We start from the raw sequence: 27,825 nt of genomic DNA, 5'->3' as shown, positions 1-27,825 counted from the left end.
ACGACAGCGATAAACAGTTTGTGGCACCAATTTTAGGGAGAGAGCGGCCGCTACCCCGGCCACTCATTGAGGGGGGTTGCACTGAGGGGGAGTGTCCGCTCTATCAATTCAAGTCTATAATTCAGCCTCGCACCACGTGACGTTGTTATCTAAACATTCCTAAACATTTGACATGCGGTTTTGGCTACTGAATTCAGATCTGATGCTGTCAGATTGAGTAGGGCAGACAAACCAAGTTAATCATCAGTGTTGTTAATCCAGCCTGTGCCTTTGCTTATAATTCAGGTCCTAATAAATCAGTGGCACCGGTGCACATCAGGGTGAGACACTTTTGGCACCCTTTTACTTGTGAAAAAGCACATTGAGTGTAGGGCAATCTGCATTTGAAGTACCAAATAAACCACATGACTAAGAAAGCCGTGCCCCAGAGCTACTGCCTGCTCTTTGGGGGGTTTGCTGTGTTATTACTTAATCTTAAATCTCCGGATTGCCCAGGGCAACCTGTCATTTTATTCTTTTAGTTTGTATTATGCTGTCACCTAAATGGGATCGTGATATATATGCACAATAAACAGGGCCACAGAACCAAATAATCAATTTTTCCACCCACCATCACCAGTACAACGAGCATAAGCCTACGCTTTCACAATGTTATACAAATGTTTGTCCCCAGAGTCCGAATGGAATAAAGGGGAAAGGCTTGTAAAGCTGTGGCCTCTGTTTCCTGGAATAATATCCTACAGAAGGAGATGACATTGTCCACTTTAAAGGAGCGAGAGAATAGCTCTTTTGGTCAGTGTGACTGCTTTTGTAACGATCTGTTATTTATCTGTTATATTATTTGCATGTTTGTGTTCAACTGTGTGTACTGAATGTCAGGTGTATGTCTTTCTTTACTTGTCATACTGTTATGTGTTGTATTTAGTCAGGTCCCTCTTGAAAAATGCAGTCCGTCTAGACTGAATATATCATCACATTGCCACCTTAAACGAACTGAGTTGGTTAAAACTAGTGTGTGGGGGGGTCAGACACATGTTTGAGCAGCAAAATCCAGTAACTGGAAGTGTGTTTGATGCTTCTGATGTGATTCCTGATAACATCGCTTTACCACAAGATGGCAGTGTTGTAGAAATGATCCTAATGTGGTGAAGCCATGAGAAGCACATGGAGAAAAAAAGGGATCAGAGCAAGGTTGTTGTTCTCAAATGCTTTTAATAATCATGTGTCAGAAAGAACAAACAAAACAAAAAGCAACCAAAAGCCAAACAAAATTACTTACAGTACTGACACTGTAAAAATAACACAACACAAGTGATGTATGTGATAAAAAACAGTAGCCCTTTTTATTTGAAAATGCACACAAACGAAATGATGAGAACTCATGCTACACACAGTTGCTTTCTAGTTTATCTCTGCTACATATTTCTCTTTTTTTTCCCAACTAGAAAAACAAACAAACAAACAAAAAATCTAACACAGCCATTTGGCCTGACTGAAGGGTTCAGCAATACACCTTGGTAGAGTATCGTGAGCTTGTGCTCTCACATGCCGGTGAAAAACGACCACATTCACTCCACTCAGCTGCTCATTACAGCGTCAAAAAACCATGTATTACAAAAATTAAACACAGTATCACATTTTCACATCAGTGCAATTAAACCCTGACCCGTTGGCTCTACCAACAAAAGCATGCAACTCAATTAGTCTATGAATCAATCGTGTATATACAATAGATCTGCTTGCTTTCAGTGCTGGCATATTCACATACCTCGGCCTAATGAAATGAAAAGAGTTGCTGTTAATTTCACGATATGACCAATTAGATAGTATTCACATATTGATATGGAAGCCACCGAGTTCTGCGTGTGTATTTCTGCTGGAGCGCAAGTGGATTACATTGACTGTGTGTGGCGAGGCATTTTTAATATAATAATGTGGCACATATAGTCAGTCTGGACATCCCTGTGTGTGTTTATTGCTCCTTTCTAATCCAGTGCTTCAACATCTGTCTGTTATCTTGCCGCGTCTGTCCTTTGCTTGCCTGAATGTCAACTATAAACCTGCCTCTCCCTCTCTCCATCTCTTTCTCTCTCTCTCTCTCTCTCTCTCTCACACACACACACACACACACACACACACACACACACACACACACACACACGCACTCCACACACAGGTTCTTGTTTCAGGCTCCGGAGCCTCCTGCAGGTTCCCCGTTCCCTGGATTTAATGTATTCATCAGAAACAGACACTGAGTGAGGGGAGGGAGCAGATTAAAGTCCTACAGTACATGATAAGGGACTGCAGCATTTTCTGCTGCAAGACAACCTTAAAACAGCCTTTCTGTGAACAAGCAGCTTTTACTGTTTTTTTTAAGATTCTAATAGAGGATGGGGGAGAGAACAAAAATGCAGGCTACTTCTCAGAATCTAAAATTAAACACCACCTAACCATATCTATCTATGTACATTTTGAGATAACTGGCACAGAAAATGAGCGCTCTCACTTTTTATCGTTTCCATCTTTTTGCCTGTGGGTCTCATGCACAAATCCCAATAAATCCAGTGATGTGAGCTTCTGCTTTTGACCTTACAGAGTGTGGCAAATTCAAAAGGAAGACTGGATGATATTGCTGCCTGTCCGCTTTGACTCTCACAAACACAGCTTCTGCCCTGTCAGGCCCAGCGACAGACCTTTCATATTGGGAAGCGCAGCCTGAAATGTTGACCTGTGATGTGAGAAACATATCTGTGCTATGCTTTTTGTATTGTTTGTCACCTGCTTTCTTTTTCCCATTTCCTTCCTTGTTTCTACACAGTTGACTAGGAAGTGGTTGGATGACCATGTGAGTAATTTGAGTGTCTTTTACAGCGCACGAGTCTAATAAACCTCATTAAGAAAAATCAGCTCAGTAAAGCAGGAGGCCACGGGGTTTTTCCCAGCCATTTTGATAGAAAGTCCTTCTCTCTGCTGCCGCTCCACTCCTGAGTTGGCAGGGGTGGAGGGAGCTCTGAGGGTCACATGATGGTGCAGCGATTCCTCTGTAGCGCCCCCTGCAAACGAATGGAGGTGTGGTTCTGGCGCATCCCCCGTGCCACAGCAATCCCCAGCAGCTCCTTGAAGAGCAGGACTACGTGCCAGTTAAACTTGGCAGAGCACTCCACATAACCGCACTTCCATGTCTTCTTCACCAGAACCGACACGGCCCTGCGAGGCATGAAGCGCTGACGCTGCAGATCTCTCTTGTTACCCACCACCAGGATTGGCACCTCGCTGCTGCTACCTTCCCTGCAGGAGTATGAGAAAAGAAGGTTGTTTTATTTATTTGTACTTTTTTAAACCCAGCAAAGCCATCGTGTTGGTGTTTGTCACAGCTGTTGTCTCTGCATAGTTTTCCCTTCCTTCTGAGGTGTGTGGGGGTGGACTGGAGGATTAAAACTCACAGGCTCAAGGGGCCTCCCACCGCATGCTGCAGTGAGGGCTTTACAGCATTATTGAGTGGGAAAATGTACGGCAAGCCGGAGGGATGTGTTATAAAATTCTAACTCAGAAGCAAAATCGGAATACTTTATTAATCCCAATGGAATTTATGTGGTCACAGTTGCGCGAAGGCAGCAACGAACAAGTGAAAGTACCAATAATAAATAATAGAATATATTACAAAACTACTCTAATATATAAATATCCCCAATATGTTATACTAACAACCTAGGCGCTCCTCTCGTCATACTGACAGTTATCTTCTCTGTAAAGGACGTGCAGATATTAAAGGTAAGACCTGCAAATATAAAGATTAGTCCTGCAGCACTAATGAAAAACATACAGCACCTCCTCAAGTCGACCACAATTAACCGTGATTAGTGATGGTTTAGAAGTGTTTAAATGAAAAGAAGTTTAGTGCAGCAGTGTGGGAAATTAAGTTGCAGGAGTTTAGAGTAAAATGAAATGTTGATGATAACAATAATATTAATTTTGCTGCTTATTTAGGAGGCAAGATCATTGGGTTAATGATTTGTAATAAAAAAAAAAAGCCTTCGAATATAAACTATTTAGGAAAAGCTGTAACAACCGATGTTGAACTCAGAACATCTAGAAAAGACAAGTGTATAAACTGTTTAAACAGCTGCCTTAACAACTTAGCTCTTTCTCTCAGAACGAATGAAGGCGTTTTTTGTACGACAAAGACTTTTGCATACTTTTGCATATTTGCACGTCTGCCTCGACAGATGGACAAAATGGCTCGCCGAAGAGAAAGCGATGCAGCCTGAGAGAGATGAGCGGTGCAATTTTCAAGCCCCGAGGCGAAGTTCTCAAAACTTGGGAGCTGAACAACCACACCGCAGCAATCATCTCACTTTTCTCCTTTTCACAGGTTGTGCTCACATAACAGCCTTAAAAATATCTCCTTGCATATCTGCTCGGGCTTGACTACTTGTGCACAATGAGGTGTACTGAATGTGGGAGGCGGTGTGCGTGCATCCCTTCATGAGAAGGGGGGGGGGAGATAGGAATGATGGAAGGACGCAACACTGTCACAAGCCTCACTGAACTGAAGGTAGGCTCCTTGCTAGTGGGAACCAGAATAATAAAAGATTTCTGAGGAACATTTCAACAATAGACTTTTTTTTTTTCGACAGCTGACACACAGAGTAAAAAAAAAGCTGATTATTAATGATTCCTCTTACAGTATCTGCCCCCTTCTCCTCCCCTTCCTTTCCTTTCCTTCTCCAGTCTGATGTTAGACTCTCCATGATTGCACATTTTCCCCCTGTTGTCTATTCCTCTCACATTCACCATTTCTTCCATAGTTGCTGGGGATAATGGGTTTCTGTCTTAAATCATAAACATTCGTGGTTACACGTTCAGAGCTGCGAGAAAGTGGGCATCAACTGTGGAGAGGCAGTTTGGTGTTGTACAACATGGCAAACAAATGAAGCCATCCAATGCACCTTTCTATATGTAAATATATGCATGCAGCTGACGACTGGAGAGCGAGGGATTTCTGGCCCCATATGCAGCAGGTGCAAAGCAAATCCAGGAAGCATTTACTGTATGTTATCTGTGGGCCTTCTGCACACTAAATGTACGACTGCCCCGAGAATAGCCTTTAAATTACTAGTGTGGGTTTAGGCATCACACAAGAATCAAATGTCATCAGACAGTGAACTGTCATCACGATGAGCGCGCAGGCTAAATTGAAAGATACCTCCACAAGAAGCCTAAAAATCACTGTCACCATCATGTAATTGTACAGCTTTGTGACAGGCTGTGAAATTGTGTGCTGTCTTCAGACGGGTGACGGGATGATTTCATTACAAATCATCAGTGAAGGTTAACAAGCTGTATGTCAGCGGTTTAACAAAGAAAAGCAGGATTGTTGCATTACATTTAGTTAAAAATGAAATGCAAATCTTCAAATTTATATTCAAATGAAAACAGCACAAAAACAACACATGAGTTGTTGAAATAATTTATTTTTTATTGAATTTGATTTCAGCAACATATTTTTTTAAAAGGTTGAGACAGGAGCATGTTTAATACTTTGTTGCCTCTATCTTTCTATGCAGCCATGCTGCCATAATACAAGTGGAATTTGGTTTCGCACTCTTTATGAAATAAACAAGGCCTTTCCTGAGAAACACCCCCTCTGAATGGCATGTGCACTAATGATCTTCTATACGATTACAGTATGGATGTTGGCTTTTTAAGCTGTGCACTGATAACAATCTGAATAGTCCAATCCTATGCATGACTCGACTACACTAGAATTTCTGTGAAAAACTAAACATCATTACTGCTTCCACTGGAATTAAGATGGTAAGAAACAGCCAGGTGCTGCTAGTCAAATTTAGCTGTTTGTTAAGACAATGTCACAGTCTTTCCAGGAGTGTATGTCCGACCAATTTCACTCCAAGGTCAGACTGTGCAATGCTCAGGGAAACCTTGACAAATTCTAGTTAGTGCAACCGTCAAGTGATGCATTGGGCTTGTTTTACCTTGCAATCAATGACTCAGTATTCAGTAGAAAAGTATTCTAGATGCCATCTTCCAACAGCTAAAGCTTGCCTGGAATTGGGCCATGCAACAAGACAACGATCCCAAGCAAAGCAGCAAATTTACAACAGAATGTCTGAAAAACAACAGAAACAAAGTTCTGCAACGTTCCAGGCAAAGCGTAGACCTCAACCTGATTGAACTGCTGTGGTGGACTCTTAACAGAGCTAATGCTAACAAACCTCAATGAACTGAAGCAACGTTGTAAAGAAGAGTGGAGCTAAAGTAAAAAAAAAAAAGTCAAAGTGAAAGCCTGCTGGGCTCTGTATAAAAATCCCACAGAAAACTATTACTTTACGTTATTGCTGCTAAAGGTGGCTCTACAAGCTAAAACTTTCTTTTTCACATTTTCACATGCTGGGCCTTTATTTTTTGGTATTTTGTACTTTGATGATAAAATCCCTGAAACTCATAGTCATTTTTATGTTCTAAACATTATTCTTATGCATTTATTTGGTAAACCGACCATCCTCTTAATTCTCAGTTCTGAAGCCTCTGCCTCTGTGGGATGCTCTTTTATGTTACTGACCTGTTGCTAATTAACCTAATTAGCTCTGAGATGTTCCAACAGCTTTTTTTTTCAGCATTACGTAATATTTCTGGTCTTTTGTTGTCCCTGTCCTAGATTTTTTTTTTAAATTAGAAAACAGTAATGCCTGTGAGTCTTGACAGCGTCATTGTGGTTCAGTTTTCAATTAAATATAGGGTTTAAAGTACGGGTGTGAAACATAAGGCCCAGGACGAAAGATTTCCAATGGAAAAAGACCCCCCCCCCCCCCCCTCCCCACAATAGATAAACGATTAATTTACAGAAAAATCTCTGTTTTGTTTTGTAACAAAACTATTTTAAAATTTAAAAAAAATCAAAGGAGAGTCTGGTAAATTAACTACCACTAAACATTTTTCTGTAGTTATATACATTAATCATGTAGTTTCACTGGTCTGGCCCACTTAAGATCAAAGCAGGCTGCATGTATGTGATGCATGATGTCCAATGAGTTTGACAGTCCTGGTTTGAAGCGTATGTTCAACATCTGCATTGTCAGCAGCGAGTGTTTGTGACCATACCTGTTCTCTACTATCTGCTGTCGGATCATTTTGACGTATTCAAAGCTCTCCACGCAGCAGATGTCATACACCAGGATGTATGCGTTGGCATTACGAACACCTCTGCAGCGCAAATCCAGCCATTCCTGAAAGGACAGATATGTAGAGAAACACATAAATATGCAAACATATGAGTACGTCCAAGACCCGTTTTAGTCAAGCTTAAGAACTGACATGGTCTCTCGGGTATGCTGACGTATTAGATGGAAGACTTTGCAGATGTGTAAGGTTCCCAGGCAGTGTGTCCTAATGGCTTTGTCAAAGTCTGACATTTCCTCAAATGCCACGATGAGGTTATTTGTGGTTCTGAGTGAAATGGCTCATCAGCTCATGAATACGTTCTTGTGAAATTGGGTGCGGACATTAATTTCCCCTTCAGGACAAACTGATGACTTTGCCACCAGCGTCATCATCAAAGAGAAATTTCAATCCAATACTTTGATTCATGACAGATTAAAAGACTAACGATAATCCCATCAGCCTTGCTTAATTTTTTTTCCCTCTTTATGTAACAGAACTTTGCTCTGTCGCAGTTTGCTTCCCTGTTTGCTTCGCAGTTACAAAGTGCAGTCTATGAATTCCTCGAGCAGACATGGTTCTGGGAATCTTACAGCTTTGAACTAAGTCATAAAACACGATGACCCGCAGTAAAACACTGCACGCTGTTCAAGGACAAAGGTGGAGGCTGGGGAAAAGAAAACACACAACCTTCTGTCAGGAGAGGAAAAAAGGGAACGCGGTGCTCTGATGTGGCAAAAAAGCAACATTTTGTTCATGCTAATGGTTTTCAAAGCATAATTCAAAATGTAATCAAAGCACACAGTGCACGTGGGTCTATTTGCACCTTACTGAGGGCCATTAGTTTTAATAGAAACGTGAGGAACCATCCCTCTATCCAAATGTGTATCACTCAGCCGTCACAAGCTCACCACTGCCGACCTGCTGCCTGTAACAGCATGAAATTAATGTATAAACATTTGATCTGATAAAAGAGGGAGAGGCAAATAGAGGAAGTTCAGGGGCTGGGGGAAAAAGATATACTGAGGGAAGGAAATGAGAACACAAACGCAGGCCTGGGAGAATGTTGAAAAGATGAAAAAGGCAACAGCGGATCAAGGGATGAGCAGACATAACCTCTGGTGTTCCCACACACTGCTAATGAAGGGCCTAGACTCTGTGAAACCGCCTCAGTTCAGTTCAGTGAAACATAATTCAATCCAATTTAATATAATTTAACAGACAAACATTGGAAATTAACTTTGCAATAAACAGGGAAGTTCTTATTAGATGCAGACTGCTGTAATGCACAAACGGCATTGCACTTTAGACAGCGGTGTGATGAGGATCTTTCAAATGTAGTCTAACATCTGGGGAAATACAGTTTAGTAGCTGGGGATGAGAATGACTAATAATGACTATGAAGCTGGAACTAGAAACTGCTTAGCTTGGCTTAACATGAATGCTGAAAGCGTGGAAAGCTGGGCTCTGTATAAAAACCCAAATCTGTTTTCTGCCACATTTGGAGCTCACCGGTCAACACATTACATTCAGGTTTATTATATTCCTTTAAATGAAATGAAAAGCGGCACAGGTTGTGGCCTTAAAAGAGGCTTGTGAGGCCCAAGACCTCTTTTCTTGTGATCACTTTGAAGTTTCTGGTGTTGTGCCAAAAGATGGTCACCCACATTTAAGCTGTTGTAAATGACTTGTCAGCCTATAATCTGTGAAGCACATGTCAAACCAATGTCATCAAATCATTCTGAGCCACAAATCGTGTCATTGGTGCCATAAAACGTGTCATTGATGTTAAAAATATATAACTTTTGTCTACCTGTCATCAGGTAGTGCAATGATAGAACAACACCAACACGACGATATCGGATCGTGCAACCTTTACTGTCATTCAGTCCTCTGGATCTTTTACTACACAGTTTACTTTTCTAACCCACTTTTCACTCTTCAATGCATCTGACCTGCTCTGACCTCTGGCATCGACAAGAGATTTTCACCCAGAGACCTGCAGCTTATTGGGTAGTTTCTCTTTTTTGACCATTCTCTGTAAACCCCAGAGATCCCAGTAGATCAGCATTTTCTGAGATACTCAGACTACCCTGACAGCAACAACCATGCCACGTTCAAAGTCACTTCAATCACCTTTCTTCCCCATCCGACGCTCGGTTTGAACACGTTTTCATGCATAGACACACTTCCATGTGATTGGCCGATAGAGATTTGAGAGCGCTTGAAAAGGTATACCTAATGAAATGGCCAGTGAGTTTATATTATGTTGTTAAGATCACTGATTTAACCTTGGAACATTTCCACAGACTCAGTGTAGATTTACTTCACACAGTGGCTGCTGTTTGATTTGCTCCTAACTCCTGAGCTCTTTTTTAAAACAGTTTTTTTTAAATCCCTGTGAACACATTTTTAAAAGAATTTACATACAAATCAATTTCCCCATGTGATCACTGCCTCTCCTGAAGCTGTTTATTATGTTATGCTGCAATGATTTTCAGTGAAATTCCGCTCTGATGTATTTGATGCTTTTTGACTGATGCACCTGAACCTCGGGGCTCTGATGATGATTTGGCTGCTTTGGAGCCGTGCTTGTTGTGCCCGTATTGCTTTGAAAGCTCACATATCAAAGTGCTGATTGTCAGGCCCCATTTTAATTTGCATGCTTATAATTAGCATGCAATCTAATGTGACCCCGTAGTGGAGCAGTGCAATGTTGATGGATTTGCTACAGTATTTTGTACAGCGTTAAGTCATTTTTTCCATGTGCTGTTTACTCTACACTTTTTCCAGCACTTACACAGCTTGTGTAACCTAAAATAGAAACGTGAATAGAAAAAATTAATTACACTGCTGTCAAGGTTTGGGGGGGGGGGGTGCATCCAAATTAAACATGCTGTACAGCTAATCTGTACAATGAAGATGAACTGATAATTTGTGACAGGTGAGGCTGAGGGAACAGGCGATGATCAGCCTAACTTCTAATGATAAAACGCAGTGAGGGACGCTTTGCCTCTATTCATTTTGGAGGGGGTGTTTGTGTCAAGGAGCAGAAACAGCCTCACAGATCAGCAGGAAGATAATGAAGCCAATCAGGCACAGAGATGGCAATAAGATCACTGCCATCAAAAGTAAAAAGCATAAGTGAGACGATGTGTTGTGAAAACTGGTGTAAAGTGCAGTTTTCTCTGGTCTTTCACAGTGTTTTCAGCAAGAGGGTTTTTTTCTCTTTATGATTTCTAATTTCTTCCATCAATTCATTTTCTTCCTGGAGTCTATCCTGAAGTGTCCAGTACAGCTCCAGTCCAAGATTTGTTGTGTTTCCCGAACAAACCAGAGATGTTCGCTGTCATCACAGTTCATGATAACTGAGGCAACTGACGACGTAAGGCGCGCACAGTGGCTTGTGGTTGCAGCCTCACATCCCGCGGGGCTAAAAATAGCAGCTTGTGTTTTCATCTCGTATCTCTTTGTCGTCCAAGTCCTGTTTTTAAATGTGGAGGAGGAGCCGGCACAGAAGCAGCAATACTACTTCTCCAAACCCCAAACACGAGGCCCAGGCCAAAACAGAGCAGTAAAGAAAAGGCAGCGCACTGATACGCGGTAACCAAATGAATGCAACGGCATGTGTGGGCATGTTTATTTGTGTGTGCTCGTCGGGATGTGAGAATGTGCTTGCGGGAGCGTGACTGTGAAGTGTGGTGCCACTGTCTGTGTCCTCCACTCGGTCGCCTTACCACAGCGTGGAAAAAGAGCAGCTCGTCCTTTGCTCCTCAAGACCCAAACAGAGCGTGTTTCCCTGACAACTGCAGGGCCGTGGTCAGTTTTTAGCAGGCTATGGCAAAGCCGCCATGGCTCTGATATTAGTGGAGGCAGCTTGAACGTAATGAGTGGTTGCAGTGGATCAATACTCCATCCAGTGCAGCAGTGCAGGAGGGCGGCTGGTGTAACCTGGCTGGGGCCAATGCTGAGCTATTACAGATATGTCAAACACAGGTCACGCTGGTTGATTTGGAATTAAAATCCATTACATCCCTTAGGGATGGAAGTCCCCTTTTCAAAGTAATGACCTGGACCAGCAAAACCATTTATTGCCCTTTGTTGTAAGTCTCCAGTGTTCAGGTGACAAGGAGACTCTGGCTGATGCTGACGAGGGGTCCAAAATGGAAATTCTCAAGAATTAGAATGGATTGGGAAACTGAGAGATATGTAACGTTGCTTTTTCTTTCTTGTCCTTACAGATATCCTTTCATGTTTGCTGCCAGAGAGTTAGATGAGAAGATTGCCTACTTTGTTAAATACTAATAAGATAAAGCCAGGAGCTGGAAGCTTAACATCAAGACCAATTGCTGGGTCTGACCCGAGGCACAACCTCCATGGCTGAAAAATGAGACCAGTTGAAGTGCACTTTGAAGTGCAGTTACTCGAAGGGACACTGAGGCGGCCTCGAAAAGCAAGTTAATCTGCTTAGACTCACAATTTAAAGGCCTAACTGTACAATGAAAATATGAATACAAGTTTAAATAAAATGGTTTACAGTCTCAGTAGCTGATGTTTCACTTCCTTTGGGGTGACTGTGTCTCAGGAGGTGGAGCAGGTTATCTACTAATCAAGAGGTCAGTAGTTCGATTTCCTCACACATCGGAGAGCAACTCAGCTTCAGCTACTTGCCCAATGATTCTTAGGCATGCAGCCAGGTATGGAGTCGCCAACCTTTCCAAATCTTCCAGAGCTACAAACACCACCACCACCACCACCCCTAGTGTGAATGTTTAACTAAAAGCTCTCATTGCACTTGCATGAATGAGGCTTGTAGTAAGAAAGCTCTTTGAGCGAAAAAGTGCTACATTAGTACAGGTTCATAATAAGTGTACCAGAGGTGATTTTTAATATAACTCACCAACTGTGATGTTATTAGCACTTGAACTTTGCATTTTTAAGGGAATAGTTGAATGAGAGGGGGAAACACCAACTGGTTGCTAGCTAGCTGTCTAGTATGCTAGGCTACTTCTAATTCAAATCACTGATCTAGAACAAATAACATGGCTTGCGAGTACTTAACAATTAATTAAATCTAACTGTACTAAGAGCCCATTCAAGGAATCTTTGCTTCAGCTTTGTTTAGTGAAATGTCAGCATTTTATTCAGATTTGACTTGGCAGTAATTAGCACTGAGGATGAGGGTGTGTTTTGCTGATCAAGCTTGTTAGAGTCATCTCTACAAGGCTTGTCTGGTCCATATTTTGTTGGGCACAGTTTTACACTACTGTACACAACCATAATGGATTTAATTTTATTCTTATATAAGTGCAAATACAAGGGTTGCCAGCTTGTTTAATTCTTTGCAGCCTGAAGTCTGGAACCCATGGACATCAGGAAATGCTGTCTTTCTTTGCTTGAGATACAGGGCCTTTTTTTACAGCTGCCTTTGGCTGCTGCTCGTGTGTGAGTATCTCTGCTCTGAGTTTTGTATTTAATACCTGAAAAGCTGCACTACTAGCCTGAGATCAGGCAAAGACTTGCCATTCAAGGATATCTACTTTCTTTGCTTTGACAAACTCTCGGTTGCTTTTACAGTTTGCTTTGGGTCATTTTCTGTTTGTGCTGTGAAGCTCTGCCCGATGGGTTTTGTAGCATTTGTCTGAATCTGAGCAGAGAGTGTCGCCACGTACACTTGACAGTTAATCCTGCAGCTTCAGTCAGCAATCACATCACCAACAAAGTGTCCTGGTTCCCCTGCCAGGCATATGTTTCTACGTGGTATTCTTTGGATCATGACCTTTTCTCTAATGCTCAATACTTTTGTCTTCTATTAGTAAGTAAAGTTACATTTTATTTATATAGCACCTTTTCAGATTAAATCACAAAGTGCTTCACAGAGGCTCAAAACGTACATCATCCAATGTCAACCAAAACCGATTTTAAAAAGATAAGTCTTTAACTGCTTCTTAAAAGAAATGACTGAGTCCACAGATCTCAAACTCAATGGCAGAGAGTTACAGAGTCTGGGAGCCACAGATACAAACGCTCTGTCACCTTTAGTTTTTAACCTTGTATGCCGGACAGCCAGCAGGCCTTGGTCACAAGAACTCAAGACCTTTTTTCCTTCTATTATGTTAGTACAGGTTAATCTTGGTTTCATCTTTTGTCATCTAGATGTTTTCTGTCAAACTCTAATCCGGCCTTCCTGTTCCTCAGTGTAACTGTGTGAACCTTATTGTAAATTCTCTGTATTTCCATTCATGAAGGTGTTTCTTGATTGTAGTTCTTGATAACAATACTCCTACCTCCTTAAGAGTATCCTTAATTTTGTTAGGTGCTATAAAGTTGTTTCTTTAGCCATGGAAATCATTCTCTGTGGCTTTTCTGAGCATTTATTCTTTTTTAATGCCATAAAAGATTGCTGATTTAGCCGATCCTGGAGTTTTGCTCTCTCTCTGAGAGGATAATTTTGGTGTTTCAGTGACGATGTCTTTCACTTGCAACGACATCTATTTGAGACTCGTATTTAAAATTTCGGTGAAAAGCTACGAAATACAAATTCAACACTTCAGATATTCTGTCTGTTTCATTTATTATGAAATAACAAGTGAACGTGCCTCACCTGGCCATGAAACCGCCTGTCAATCAAATGTAGAACTAACTGTGAGCCACTGAAAATGAGGGACTGCTAAACTGTTAATGCAACATTTTCGTTAAACCCTTTGAATTAAGGCTAAAAGTCTGCACTTCTATCACCTCTGGATGTTTTATTTAAAATCAACTGTGAAGGTGTGCACAGGGAAAACTACAAAAACTGTGCCTTTGCAGATAGTATAATCATATTTGTGTATATATCAGCAAAAACAGATTAAATGCAATTCAAAATGAATGATCCACTATGATTATTATACATTTGTGCTCGGTTTCACTTCCAGATCCTGTCAGCACTTAACGCTTCACCGATATGTGCACTTCACAGACGCACACATTTTTCTTGCTGCATCTGCAAGCGTGAAATACGATAGTTTCCCCGCTGTTATATATGAAAGTATTGACAGAGATAGCTGAGAAAAATGCCCAGAGAGAGCAGGAGACGGAGCATTTTGTGTGGGAGGAAGTCATGGAGATACATTATGGCAAGAACAAAAAGGGAAAAGAAGAGAAAGTGAAAAGAAAAGAACAAGAAAAAATCATGCTGAATCTTTTGTCACGCTTAAATCCATCTGTCATCACATCGTATTGACACACCAGGACAGATGCTCTCTCAATGCAATACTCTCAGAAACAGACCCACACACCACAAAGCAAACAAATCATTACACCAACCCAGCTTCACAGGAAAAATGATACAAATCTTGCCTTTTTCCAGCATTAAAAAAAGATTTTTTTTAATGTCTCTGTATGTTGTTGAAATGAGGTCACAAGTCGCCTGCTAGAACGCCACTGCTGTTCTTATAAAATAATCTGAACTGATGAGAAATTGCTGGGCTACATCAGCGCGGAGGCGTACTGACTCACTCTATTCTGCAGCTTATTCATCACAAATTTTATAGGACAATATAAAACCTCATTTGGTCACCCCGGCTTCAACGGTGTCCATTAAACTTTCTAATTGGCCAAAACGAATTCCCGCTCTCTCTCTCCTTTGTTCCTCTCTTATTCCCCGACTGTATTCTAACAGCGAAGTGTGCTTTTATTTAATTTGCTGTCTTCACCAAGTAAAATTCAATCAGGATTCTTTGTGCTGGCTCAACTCACCCCTCATTACATCCAACTGCCCCTGATCCACGTTACATTTCTGTGGTCGTGGGGTTAAACGCAGTGACTCAAAAATGCCCCGTGTCTCCCGCTGTGAATAGAGGATGAAGCACCAGAGGAAGCAAGAACGAGCGAGACAAAGCACAGCGGGCCTTCCAGGTGTTGTTCCTTAGCAAATGAGTAACCGTAAATCTGTCAGAAGGAAATGTTGTGGCAGCACTCAGCTAATGAATTTCTCTGCTGGTATACCTTCGACAAAGAGCCTGCACCACCACTCTGACATTAGAATGAAATGTTTAACCAAAGACAATCAAATGAGGAGGAAACCCCTCAAATGTGACTCAACCTTTGAGACACTTGAACTCATGAGATGCACCTCGTCCCCTCTTCCTGCAGCTGCTCCTGCTTATTGCTTAATGGGGGTTCAAAGCACTTTAGCTGGAAAAAAGGAAACTCAGTGCCTTCCCAGCAGGAATCTGTAGCATAAGCAGTCTGCAGAACTCTTAACACCTTCCAATAAAATGTTAAATCTAGTAGGGAAGCTTTGTATAACATGATGATTGCTCTGCCCTGTCAGATGTTTTCTGTGTTAATGCCGTAGCTTTGTGAGCGCACAAAAAAACAGCACTTTGGGAGGTCTCTCTTTCTCGTTGTGCTTTTGTTGTTTCCTGCTTGGCTTGATCTCATTTTCTCAGTGGCACTTTCGCCGGCGGTAGATAACCGCAGCTGTTCTTGGGAGGCCTATCTGTGACACCGACTGGGAGGTAAGGAGAGAAACAGTCAGCAGCAGCAAATCAATGGCTTTGCTGTGGTGACCTTGGCGATTTCGGTCTTTCCAATGAGGTCACAGTGGACAGGAGTCAAACACGTGCCTCACGTCAGCAGAGACTTGCAGTGGGATGCGCCGTTTCAAGCACCGCACACATGCATACGAAGAGAGGGACGCACTATATTCAGCAACTTAATGGGCTGGGAAAAATGACAAAGAGGACTTTAACAAGGGGATCATTTGTCTCGAGGGATAGAGTCACATTTTTAAGGCGATATTAAAGCAGTTCTCACATGCTCATGTGTAGATTGGAAGGATTTCAGCTGCTGTAACAGATCCTACTCTCCACATTTGGCCACTAAGAGGGAAAGGAAAGCGGAGAGCTGATGTCTTTCCAATAAAGAGAGGATTTAATGCGATTTCACTCTAAGTGTCAAGGGCCAAAATACGCACTTCTCATTCCATGTAAAAAAAACAACTAAAACAATGCTTAATACGTCTGATTCACACAAGGTAAGCGGAATAATAACACAAAGAGGATTTAAAAGATTATCCCCTAGACTGATTCAGACAGTTGAAGCCTCACAAAAATATATTTTTTTACACAAAATCAGGGCTGTAGAGTTCATCACCCATCACTTAGTTTTGCACTGCATGATAAGCACCTCTGTGTTTTCTTGAGCTCCCCTCTACTCTCATCTCTTCTTGTTCACATGACACTTCTGGACAGAGGCAGCCCTGCCCCTGTTTAGAGGAGGCTGGAGAAGCAGGTGAAGCAGCTCTCCCACATCCTTGGTTCTGGTTTTTTGTTCTTATTTTTTACTGGCTGTGTTTTTGAAAACAGAGGTTCAGAAGTCTGTGGTGTTTTGAAGCCTCTGTGGGTCTGAGTGTTCCCCTCCTCCTTGGTTGTGACTGTTTAACAAAGGATCTGTAAGGCGGGAGGGTGAAAAAAGTTAGAGGATCTAATAATGCTTTCAATATGGCCACATGAGGACTGTTTCAAGAACCTCCGATTCTTGTCAAGAAATAAAGAAAACCAAAAATCTGCTCCAAAAAAGTGACTGCAAAGCCGCAGCAGTCACAGTGCTTTTTCATCTTGCTATGATCCTGCGACCAGATGTGCCTCCATCTAATGAGGGGTGGCATCTGACCTGTGGTCAGGAATAAAAGGGCAGTCTGCTCTATTTTTAAAAAGGGAGTTTTAACCAGGTGCTGTGGCCATGCCTGAAGCACAATGCTGCAGAATCAACACAAATATCAGCAGCAGCACTGCTGTTTCTTAGAAGTGTGTAGAAGCCATGTTACGATTAACACAGAACAATATGCAAGTTTGCATATTGCAAGTTTGCATATTGCAAGTTTGCATATTGTCTTCATAAACGGGCTGAAAGACAGAGACAAAGAGAGTTTAAAAACGTCAAAGTGAAGCTCTTAGGCTTTAAGTCAGCCAGGTCTCCATAGCAACTAGTAGACTAGGGACATCTGATACTGAAAGAGGAATAAATAAAATTGGTGTTTTTGCCTTTGAGGGATGTTAGCGGCTGTGAACAGACAGGCACTTGTAAGATTAAGCAGTGATTAAATAAATGAGAAGCGGGTTCAATCAGAGAATGGACCCCCTCCTCTCTAAGCTTGTTTAAATCCTCCTCTGATAAAGTTCCCGAGACAGAGACGTGATACCTGACTGGAGCTTGATGGAAAAGAGGAGATCGGCGGGACGTCCAAAATCTTCAGCTCGTACATGTTCCCGTTCAGTATGACGGAGGGTCTGTACACATATCTGGTCCTGGTCGGCGTGTACACCTCCGAGAAGTCGTTATAGATGAACTGGCGGATTATAGAAGTTTTCCCCACTCCGGGAGCACCGATCACTGCGATACTCAGCGTCTCCACCATTCCTGGAGCCCGAGTTCAGCACCATGGACAGCGGCGACAACAACGGCAGATGTGGTAGTCCAGAAACACAGCTGGCCGCCGCTTTTTAAGAAATCTTTATTTTGTCTTTTTTCTTTTCTTTTTTTTTTTCTTGCTGTTTCTCTGGTGGAATTCAACCCACCCGCCGCCGCTGCCCCTTTAACCAGCACCCACTAAATCACCTTAACTGGCTTCAGCTGCGTTCAATAGAAGAGTCGGTGGGAGAATAGAGCACCCACCCGTCGAGCAGAGCGGGGAAACTTTTATCTCCAAGACACGCAGATGGTCAAAAATACAGCTCAGCCACCAATAGATGGGCTCTTCGCCGCCTCTGTGAGCCAACGCAAGGAGAGAAACTCTTGGTTTTCAGGGGACACCCCAGGCAACCTCGTCCCCGGAGAGGAAGCATAAAAGTCCGCCCTTGCCGCCTCCACATGGACATTATCCTGCCAAGGCTGGGCTCCGATGACCTTGTCCAAACGCACAGGAGCTCTCAGTGTCTTCGTTGATTATCTCCTCCGCACCTCTCACTCATCCCCAGCGATGCACCACCGCGCTTCTCCATCACAATGAGGACGGGCGCGCAGCCGCTCGTCTCATAAGCTTTCCACGTGTTCCCGCATAATACGCGATCCCCATAATCTTCTGGTTTTCGATAACACAACGATCGATTTAAGACAGGAGAGGCAACTCGCACAGAAAACAGCGGCGCGTATTCTGTAAAGGCATCTGGAGTCTTAAGGAGCGCTGCGTGTCTGCCGTTGGAAAGACAGGAGCTCTCCACCACCCTCCCTCTCCCCCTCTCTCTCCATCATCATTTGCAATATCCACTGCCCCGCTCGTCCAATAGGATCACGTAGTGCACAAGGCGTGCGAAAGCTTTGAGCTCCCATACGCCGCAAACAAATAGCTGTGGAAGAGGCCACACACTATACATCATCTCCGCGCCAGGGTCACGGAGAGGCGGCGCAGGACTGAACATCATACCTGTGAGGTGACTTATGACCGGACAGGGTCCCGGGGCACGCGAGGCGGGATGTGTTCGAACAATCACGGCTGACAGCGGAGCACCACAGACAAAGCTAAGCAATAAACGCAATTCAGTTTATGGTTCCTCAGAATAACTGAGATGAGCTCCAGAGAAGTGTGAGACTGTTCTGTGAAAGGTTTGCATGTTTTATGTCTGTGAAGGTTCTCAGTCATCCAGGTCATCGTAGTCTAAGGAGCTTGGAAAGAAAAGCGTCTCGACTTCTTTGAGTTGCTTGAAGATGTTTCACCTCTCATCCGAGAAGCTTCTCATGCAAACATGCAAACAGTTTGCATGTTTTAGTTCACACCTCTACAGATTAGTTCTTATTATTAACAAGAACAGCGTTTTAGATCCAGTTTTCCAGGATGAACCCAGACCTATTGTTGGTGTTTTTTTTTTACTTACACATATCTGAATGCAAATCAGTTGAAGCAAAATTTCTAGGGTTTTACTGGTGAAATGTGTAAAGGTACTAATAAGACATAAACAAATGGAAAATGGGCGAAGGCTCTTGAGGAAATGGGAGTAGTTAAAAAGAAATATCAAAAGTTAAAAGAACAGAAGCATACTCACTGGTAACAATGCCCCCCAATGGTGAGAGTTTTAGTGGAAATTTGGAGAGGGTATTTACAAAAAGGACCTTTAAAAGTAACAAAGCAAGTGTCACATGCTGAAGTTGGTTAAATATCAGCCAAGGAGATGTTTGACAACTCGGCAGCCTAAAATAAAATATGTAGAAAGCATTTGTTACTTTAATAAACATAAAATAAAAGCTTTATTTGTCCTGAAAGCTGGAAATTGACTGTGTTACAGCAGCTAAAATATGAAAAACAACTTGGCTGAATAAAATAAATATATCACAGAACAAATGCCTTAAAAAAATGACACTAAGGAAGAACGTTATTTAAACAGAATAAAGAAAAGCTCAATAAATCCACATTTAAATGTGTTACAAGAGAGGAGATAAAATAAATGACAGTATGTTGTTACGGTGGTAAAGATATTTTTGTCTTTCCAAACATGTTTTATCAGAAAATCGATGATCAAACATCACAAATGAGGAATATAGACGTGCTGCCACCGAGTGATAAATGCCAAATATGGAAAATGTCAAGATAAAGAGTAAGCCGAATGTATGAGATTACTCTCTGAACACATAAGAGCTGATGATGGGTGGCTGTAGATCAGGAGGTGGAGCAGGTCGCTGGCTACTCCATACCAAATATCCTTTGGAAGGATACTAACCCAAGTTGCTGTCTGCTGTATGAATGTGTATGAATGCTAGATAGAAAGGACTTATATGGATGGGTGTGAATGAGATAAGTTGTATGAAGCACTGAGTGCTCAGAGTAGAAAAGCGCTACATAAGAACCAGCTGCCACATTGTTCAGCTCAGCTACATTTTGGAAAATGTGGAAAGTTCTAAAAAGCAGGACATACATTTTACACCTTTAACTGTCTCTTCATCTGTTTTAATCTTCTTACTGACAGATATAACCCCATATGCCAAAGTAGTAGATAAACCATTAAGTGAATGGAGGTTTATTTTATTATTTAGCTGTTGGTGTTAGTGTTTAATAACAGAAATGTTCCTTTTCCACCATCTTTAACACCATTTTCTGGTCGTGACAGTTGTTTTGTTTTTTTTAACTCTAGGATAAAGACCTTTATTTCTTACAGTGTAATCCCAGTCAGTCCATACTTGCAAGTTGCTTTGATTTTCCACAGCAATATTTCTTTATAACATTGAAAAAAAAAATGCTGCTTTAGTTGCACTTCTTTATCTCTTAAGAGAGCTCAGAAATTAAACGTGTATTTAAACTTCTTTACAATCAAACTAAGGTGAACAGTTTAGAGCAAATAGCTTCACTGAAACTGAGTCCACAACGTTAAAATAAGTGTGACACTCCTGGACTGACCATAAATAGTGGCAGTGATCTGGATACATTTAAAAAAAAAAAAAAGAAAATAACTGAGTTTAAAAGAAGGGCTTCAGCTTCTTGATTTCTCCTCCCAACACTTCAGAAAATCTATTTAAGAGAAAATACTGTGATTACTTCCCTGCTAGTAACACAAATTACATTTGTGGTTTGGTAGTTAATGACTGTGCTCTCATAGAGAGGAGACGTTTACTAAAAGACAGTGAAGTAACGCCTGCTTTTGGAGTCCTTACAGGATCAATATTATGGATCATTCATTACAGCAGCAGAAGAAAGTCTGACACGGGTCACAGCTTCACTTTGCTCTGGTCAGTGATTTCTGTTGACCTTATGATTCACGCAGTCAGAGATTTGAGCTGAAAAGTGCTTGTGACCACCATTGGATCATGCAGAGGAAATCTTGGTTAAGCTTTCCAAAGCAGGTTGGACTTTCAGGAAAAGGAGGGTGCACTCTGATGGATAAACCTCAGATTTCACTGCTAGATTGAGGCTGAGCACAACTTAGAGTCTGTCGACTTCTGTGTGCAAAGCTGCGGACACCGTTCGGTCAACAACACCAGAGGAGATTATGACGTGTGTGTGAAAATGGTGCGCATTGATTTCCAGGTCCTCGAGGGCGGGAGAAGGGGCAAATAAAACTGAGATAATGTTTCACATCCTTTAACACTGGGACTTCAGCATCAACAGGAAAGGGAAAAAAAATCTGCATTTTTAAAACGGAATCTGTGACAATATATAACTACTTAAAAAAACAAAAAAAAAACAACCACACACACGTGAATTAATCAAGACTTTTAATGGTTCTTCAAATGATGTACACACAATGAAAAAACAAACATCTGATTAAACATCTGATTTTTTTTTGTACAGCATGTCATAAGTATCAGCTGCATCACACACAAAGACACACACTCAGAATACACAGCCTCCGTGCTGATCCTGTAGAGCCAGTACAGTCGGTGTAACAGCTCGCTAAAAGGAATCCAATTAATCAGCGGAGCCTGCAGCTCAAACAGAGACGCCGCATGTTGATCCAGCTTTGTTTTAGCGAACGCTGCCTGCTACCTACATGTGCGCTTGTGACTCAGAAGTGTTACAAACTATGGCATCAGCTGTTTTGCTTTATTTTCCACCTGAGCCTTCATGTCAGGTAAGGCGTGGACCTCGAGAGAGCTGCAGCGTGGATACACGGAGAGCAAAGTGGCAGAGAGCCCGGGGTGGCTGGCGCTGCTGACGCAGAGCGCGCCGACACTTAGAAAACTCTCGCCACCTGAGCCTCTCTCCCAGTTTGCAGCATGTGCGCTAAACAAGACTACGAACAAAAATTAAACCATGGAATGACCGAGTAAGAGAGTAGTCCGAGGACAACTGCTGCTAGTCTATAAAATGTTGCGATGTTGATGAAAAATTAAACACGCAGTAACACACAGTTTCCATGCACACGGAAACACACATTCTGCTTTTGGGGACAGACGACGAGCCCCCTGATAACCAGATACTAAAAGAAAACTATAAAAGACAAAAACAATAGTGTAGTGGGTTTTCTTAGATGTAATTATGTGGCTCTATTAAGATCCACACAGCCTTTTATCCCCTTCACAGAGAGAGAAGCAAAAATACAGTCAAAGCCTCTCATGTCTGACATCTTAATTGAAATTAACCCCCAAATAAATATGGTGAAAGTGATGATTCACCTGCTGATCACAGGTGCTAAAAATAGACTCCAATATATATATGAGAGAGAGAGAGCGAGAGCGAGAGAGAAAGAAAAAAGCAGGGATTGAAAATGATAAAGGAGCCTCATGCAGAAAAACATTCACAGCCCCCCACCCCCCAAGAAACGAATAAAGATTGTTTAAGGATGGCTCGGACAGGGGAGAACAGGGGATGTGGGATGATTTCCTGAAACTGAAGCATGTGGTGTGAACAAAGATGGGGACAGGATAAGGGCAGCCAAGAGAGTGAACCACATCTCTCTGCAGCATTGGAGGGGAAAAAAGGAAGAAAGCAAGCAAGAAAGAAAGGGCCGATAGACCCATTAACCATCCTGATGAAATGGTTGGGTAACATGAGGACCGCAGTGTCCCGACCGAACGCAGCGGGAAGCGGCTCCCGGCACTGTGTGAGGCTGTGATGTGGTTCGTGGGTCAGGCGAGAGAGAATGAGAGAGAGATGGTAGTCTGCAAGGGCTGCGGCTGGGTGGATGCACGGGCTTGTTTGTTCAGTTCTTCAGCACCGCCTCGTAGCTCTGGAACACCCACTGGGAAACCTCTGCAGCTCTGCACTTCAGAGAGACCTGAGGGAGACAAGTTAGGATGAGCATGATTTGATTTATAAAGCAGTCTGTTGGCAGGCAGTGCTTTGACCGACGCATGAAGAAAAAGCAGGTTTTTAAAGGCCTGCTGCGGGTTATATAAAGCACCTCAGAAAAGGCGATAACTTATTGTTTGATCTTAAATCTTTGCTGTTCAGCTGATATCTTCATTGGGCAACTTCACATAACATTTCTCCAGATTCCTGAATTTATGGTAAATAAATGATCTCATCTTTTATACTTATAGAAGATTAAATTCCTAATTTTCCACCTTATAAGGAAAAAGGCTTCAGATGGCACCCACTCCTACCCCCACCCACATTCAGTCTTATTAAGCACAGACAGACGTACACACAGAAATATAGATACATATACGCTCAGGAGAAAACCGAGAAGGCTTCTTCTCTCTTTGATGTCAGTCTCAGCTGGGAGGAGGTTTAGGATTAGATGGAGCTTCACAAAGTGCCCCCCCCCACCCCCACCCTCCACCCCATCTTACTGCAATCACTCTGCAGATGTCACTTCCTCAGATCCAGAAATACAATATTTACAGGCAGCATAAGGCAGCTGCAGGACGGACACACACACAAAGAAAAAAAGTTTAATAATTGCAAAAGACAGTGATTCTGAATAATCTAAAGTGTTTCGCTAATTAATTGGTGCGCAGTGAAAACCAGCCACGCTTTCTCCTAAGACGAGTGGAACCCTTAATAACCCCCACGTCTCTGCGAAAAGGCATAGTGAAGAGAATAACCTGCATTCTTTTTGCCCTGACGGCGCTCACAAATCATCAGAGTGCGAGCCTTTTGGCTTTAATCACTGTCATTTCTTAGAATCACATTTGTTCCGCTAGAGTGGAGCTGGAATAGTCTGAAGGTCACATGGCGAGCACGCCTACGATAAGCGCCGACCCCAGGTGACTCTAGTTTCCAGCGACAAATACAAAACGGCACTCGAAGATAAGTAATTAAATCCTGGAGTGTCGCGTCCAGATTAGTCCTGCATTTTAAAATTTTGCTTTTAAATCTGTACCTGAATATGAGTAATGGATCTGTGTGCTTCATTTTAAAAGGACAGGGTGACCCGAGCTTCTCTAACATTTTATCATTTCACCGTTGGTTTTTCTTTGGTGCACCAACACTACACAGCAAACACTTTGACACTTGGCACCATTATTATAATTAAAACGATCAGTAATGAATTTGATGAGTGACTGATGGGAATTTCACACCAGGCCCCTTCTATGACTCTGAATATTAATATCAAAGGCAGGTGATGGAGTGTGGAATGCTTGCTGCAGTCAGCTGAAGCAGTAACAGTGCACAGCTCCTTCAGTACTGCACTGGTACACTCAAGGCTCTTTATTAATGCATGCTGCTGCTGGCAACATTTAGACGCTCCTATCAGGAAGATGTGAAGAAACGCAGAAGCTCCAGCCACTGTGAACAAGCCGCTGGTTAGAGAGCAACTGCGAGAAACTGCAGTGTTCGAGTCTGCAGCCAAGAGCCTGCTGCTAAAATGTTTGTTTTATCGGATGAGGAAATGGAAGAAAAATAGATCTTTGTGTCTATTATTGATGAACTGAGTGAGAGGGGGAGATCGCTCTTCAAGACAATCTTGGGCTTTACATAACACTGTGCATAAATACCAGTAGGATGTGCTTTTTTTGGAGTAATTAATGAGTCTGAAAATGATGCAGATCTGCTGTAAAACCTGCATAAAGGGGACTTGGAGCCACTACACCATGATGAAGCACAGCAGCACTGCAATAAGGCAAAGCAAAGACAGACTGATACAGTATGATTAAAAACCCTGTCTTCATAATGCATGTGGACTGTTGATCTATTTAAAATAACCGAGACTGTTTAAATGTTAGATACATTGTTAGCAACAGTTGTTAAAAGAACAGTAACATTCAACAAAAGGTTGGAAACATTCGTCAGAGTTTCTGATCCATATTTACATGGCAGCGTCACACAGTTGCTGCAAATCCGTGACACAAATCTCCGATCCCACGACATCCCAAAGCTGCTCTACTGCACTGAGATCTGTTGACTCTGGAGGCCGTTTGAAAATAAACGCTCAGTTGGTACCCGACCAGGAAACTATCCTCCACATCAATGCACCGGCAGCAGCCTGAACTGTGGATCCACACTTTCATGTTGTTTCTACCAAATTCTGACTCCTACCATCTAAATGTTGCAGCAGAAATTGAGACTCAAACTAGGCAACATTTTTCCCACATCAGTTATTGTGGAATTTTTCAGGAGCCTGTGGAAACCCGCTCAGTTTCCTGTTCTTAGCAAACAGGAGTGGCACCTAATGCGCTCTTCTGCTGCTATAATCCATAGTAGGTTCAGAGATGCTCTTCTGCATACCTTGGTTGTAAGCAAGTGGATATTTGAGTTACTGTTGCCCTCTAAATAGCTCTAAACAGTCTGGCAATCCTCCTCCGACATCAACAAGGTATTTCTGCCCAGAGAACTGTTGCTAACTGAATATTTTTCAGCCAAGTCTCAGAGATGCTTCTGTGGGAAAATCCCAGCAGATCAGCAGTTTCTGAAATATTCAAACCAGCCTGTCTGGCACCAACAACCATACCACATTCAGATCATCTTTCTTCTTCATTCTGATGCTAAGTTTGAACCTCAGAAGGTCGTCTTCACCACATCTATACTTCTAAATGCATCAAGTTGCTGTCATGTGATTGGCTAATTGATATTTGCATTAATGGATAATTGAACCGATGTACCTAATGAATTGCCCAGCGAGTGTAAGAATACGATTTTTACTTGGAACACAAATCAAACTGTGCTATATCCGCTTCAATCAAAGGCAACGACATTAAAGTAAAACTGTTGTTGTGTTGCAACTAAGTTTGAAATTCGTATGAAATGCTCACGTCTAAATACTTTGATATGAAAGAGCTGAAAAACAAAACAAATGGGCTTTAAACTCCAAGTTGTTATGCAGGGGTTTTGGTCAAAGGTTCAAAAAGCTCAGCAGAAGATTAACCGATTTCAAATTGATGTGTGGAAATTCTAATGTCTGCAAATGTCATCCATCCTCCATAGATGGATTTTTATCAAAAAGCTGTAAGAGGAGGACTGTGAGTGAGACCAGAAGGCAGACCCAGACAGAACAGCAGCAGATTGGATATTTGCATAAGTGTGAATAAAACGGAGGAGAAAGAGAAAAAAAAAAAAAGGTGAGAAAACAGCAGCCGGGTTCTCTTTAGATATCAACAACAATGATCAGATACAACACAGCACACAGGCCAGAATCAGCAGGTAAGGTTACAGCATGGTGGAAGCCATTCATGAGCTCAAAGAAAATAGGGAAAGAAAATGCACAGAAAGACAAACACTGTCTGAGGATTTTTGTTTTCCAAGATGTACCCATGTAATCTACATCAGTGTGCTGGTAGCAGGTTTGTGTGGGGAAAAGGCCGGAGATGAAAAATAAAAACCCAAACCAGACTGCACTGAGGGTTCAGGAGAGATGGGAATGTCTGAGGCCGTTTTTCTAACAGTGGAGTCGGTGAGCTGAGTATTTATTGACAAATTCACAGTCTGAAACAAGTAAAACAAAAACATTCAAAGCAAAAGCAAAAGCAGGCCAGCAGCCCGTGCCCCATTGACGCTCTAATGTAGATGAACTGAACGCATGTGCAGATGTGCCCAGCAGTTCTTTGCACTAGAAAAATAAAATAATGAAACTGTAGCTCATCTTTGAAATGTACGTCTACTTAACAAAAACACAGGGTGATTCGTTTATGTAAAAATGTAGTTTGTTACTGTTTTGGTTTATGTGCTGAAAACGGTTTTATTTGTGTATGTTCGATGTGTTAATTGATCAAACAATGTTGAATTCTGGATATGGATTTGTAAGCAATGAAATTTGAAATAAGGGGGTACAGGAAAAGTGTAAACTTCATCCTACTCCTTTTTGAGCACACACATTCTGTAGACATAAATATACACATGAAAACTTGATGATTAAGTTTTGTTTTCTGTTTCCTCTTGTTCCTTCTGTTATATTTGCATGTTTGAAATAAAATTCTATCCAAATTATTTGATTTTAGATGCAATATTCATGTAAAATCTCCAAAATAATTCAGCAGTCTGTTGCATTGATTTATAATGCTACCCATAATGGTATCAAAGTGACATACACAAACCCTTCTATTAGAGATTTTCCAATTCTGATTAGAGATTTTTAAGAAAACTATTCATCCACGTTTATGTTGAGAAACTGCTCACGTGTTCCGTTTTCAGCAGACTTCTCTATTTACCAAAAACCCCTCAGATTTACCAGCTAAAGTGGTGGGTAGAAGAAAAAATAAATAAATAAGTCAGCCCACAACACTGGTCACATTGTTGCCATGGGGACAGGACATGGCAGATGAGAAGACCATGCGTGATGTCAAAAAGATGAGCAGCATCCCTATTCGCCACTGTAAATACGGTAAAGTGTACACGAGCCTAACTGAGAGAGTCAAATGAGGACGTCAGCTTGGTGTCGGATGAGAAACGCAGGTACAAACCTGTTTGGGATCTCAGTTCAGTTTTGAACTTGCACTGCCAACAAACACGGACCTAAATGCAGGAAGTGGACCAATCTACAACACTGAGAGCAGCCAAACATATGACACGGCACTTAGCGATGGAAAAACAAACAAGATGCAGCATGCAAAGATGCTGGTCATCAAATAAAAGCCACCTCGCATTATCAAAAATGGCTATAATTAGGCCACCATTACTGGTAACAGTGAGTGGAAATCTGAGTGAACGGGTGAGGGGGCGAGACACACTGTGCCAGAGAAAATGAAGCATGAGCTCTCAGATTTGTCTGATTCCCAGGCTAATGAAATCTGGGAGCGACAGACAATTTCCTAAATCCACAGCTGCCATAATGGCAAGATGGCAAAATACATTCT

At 42.0% G+C, this 27,825-nt stretch overlaps 2 protein-coding genes across 7 annotated transcripts in view; both read right to left on the bottom strand.

Moving 5' to 3' along the window:
• Window positions 1-1,192: 1,192 nt before the first annotated feature.
• rasl10a (RAS-like, family 10, member A) lies at window positions 1,193-18,401 on the bottom strand. The gene is made up of 3 exons (XM_087849132.1): window positions 17,369-18,401; window positions 7,123-7,247; window positions 1,193-3,288 (listed from the first exon to the last, which is right to left on the bottom strand). The coding sequence occupies exons 1-3, from the start codon at window positions 17,582-17,584 to the stop codon at window positions 3,018-3,020; spliced, it is 612 nt and encodes a 203-aa protein (XP_087705258.1). The 5' UTR covers window positions 17,585-18,401; the 3' UTR covers window positions 1,193-3,017.
• Window positions 18,402-21,349: 2,948 nt separating this feature from the next.
• Window positions 21,350-27,825, bottom strand: part of ap1b1 (adaptor related protein complex 1 subunit beta 1) — a 29,187-nt gene continuing 22,711 nt past the window's right edge. For all 6 annotated transcript variants that reach the window (XM_035905009.2, XM_035905010.2, XM_006784277.3 and 3 more), the window contains one exon: window positions 21,350-22,868. In XM_035905009.2, coding sequence (XP_035760902.1) covers window positions 22,794-22,868 — 75 coding nt within the window. In that variant the 3' untranslated portion in view covers window positions 21,350-22,793. The remainder of the gene's footprint in view (window positions 22,869-27,825) is intronic.

Source organism: Neolamprologus brichardi, chromosome 12 (genome assembly GCF_056152115.1).
Source record: "Neolamprologus brichardi isolate AB-2024 chromosome 12, ASM5615211v1, whole genome shotgun sequence".
NCBI lineage: Eukaryota > Metazoa > Chordata > Actinopteri > Cichliformes > Cichlidae > Neolamprologus > Neolamprologus brichardi.
The sequence above is the reverse complement of the archived record's forward strand: the minus strand, read 5'-3'. Positions and strand labels throughout refer to the sequence as shown.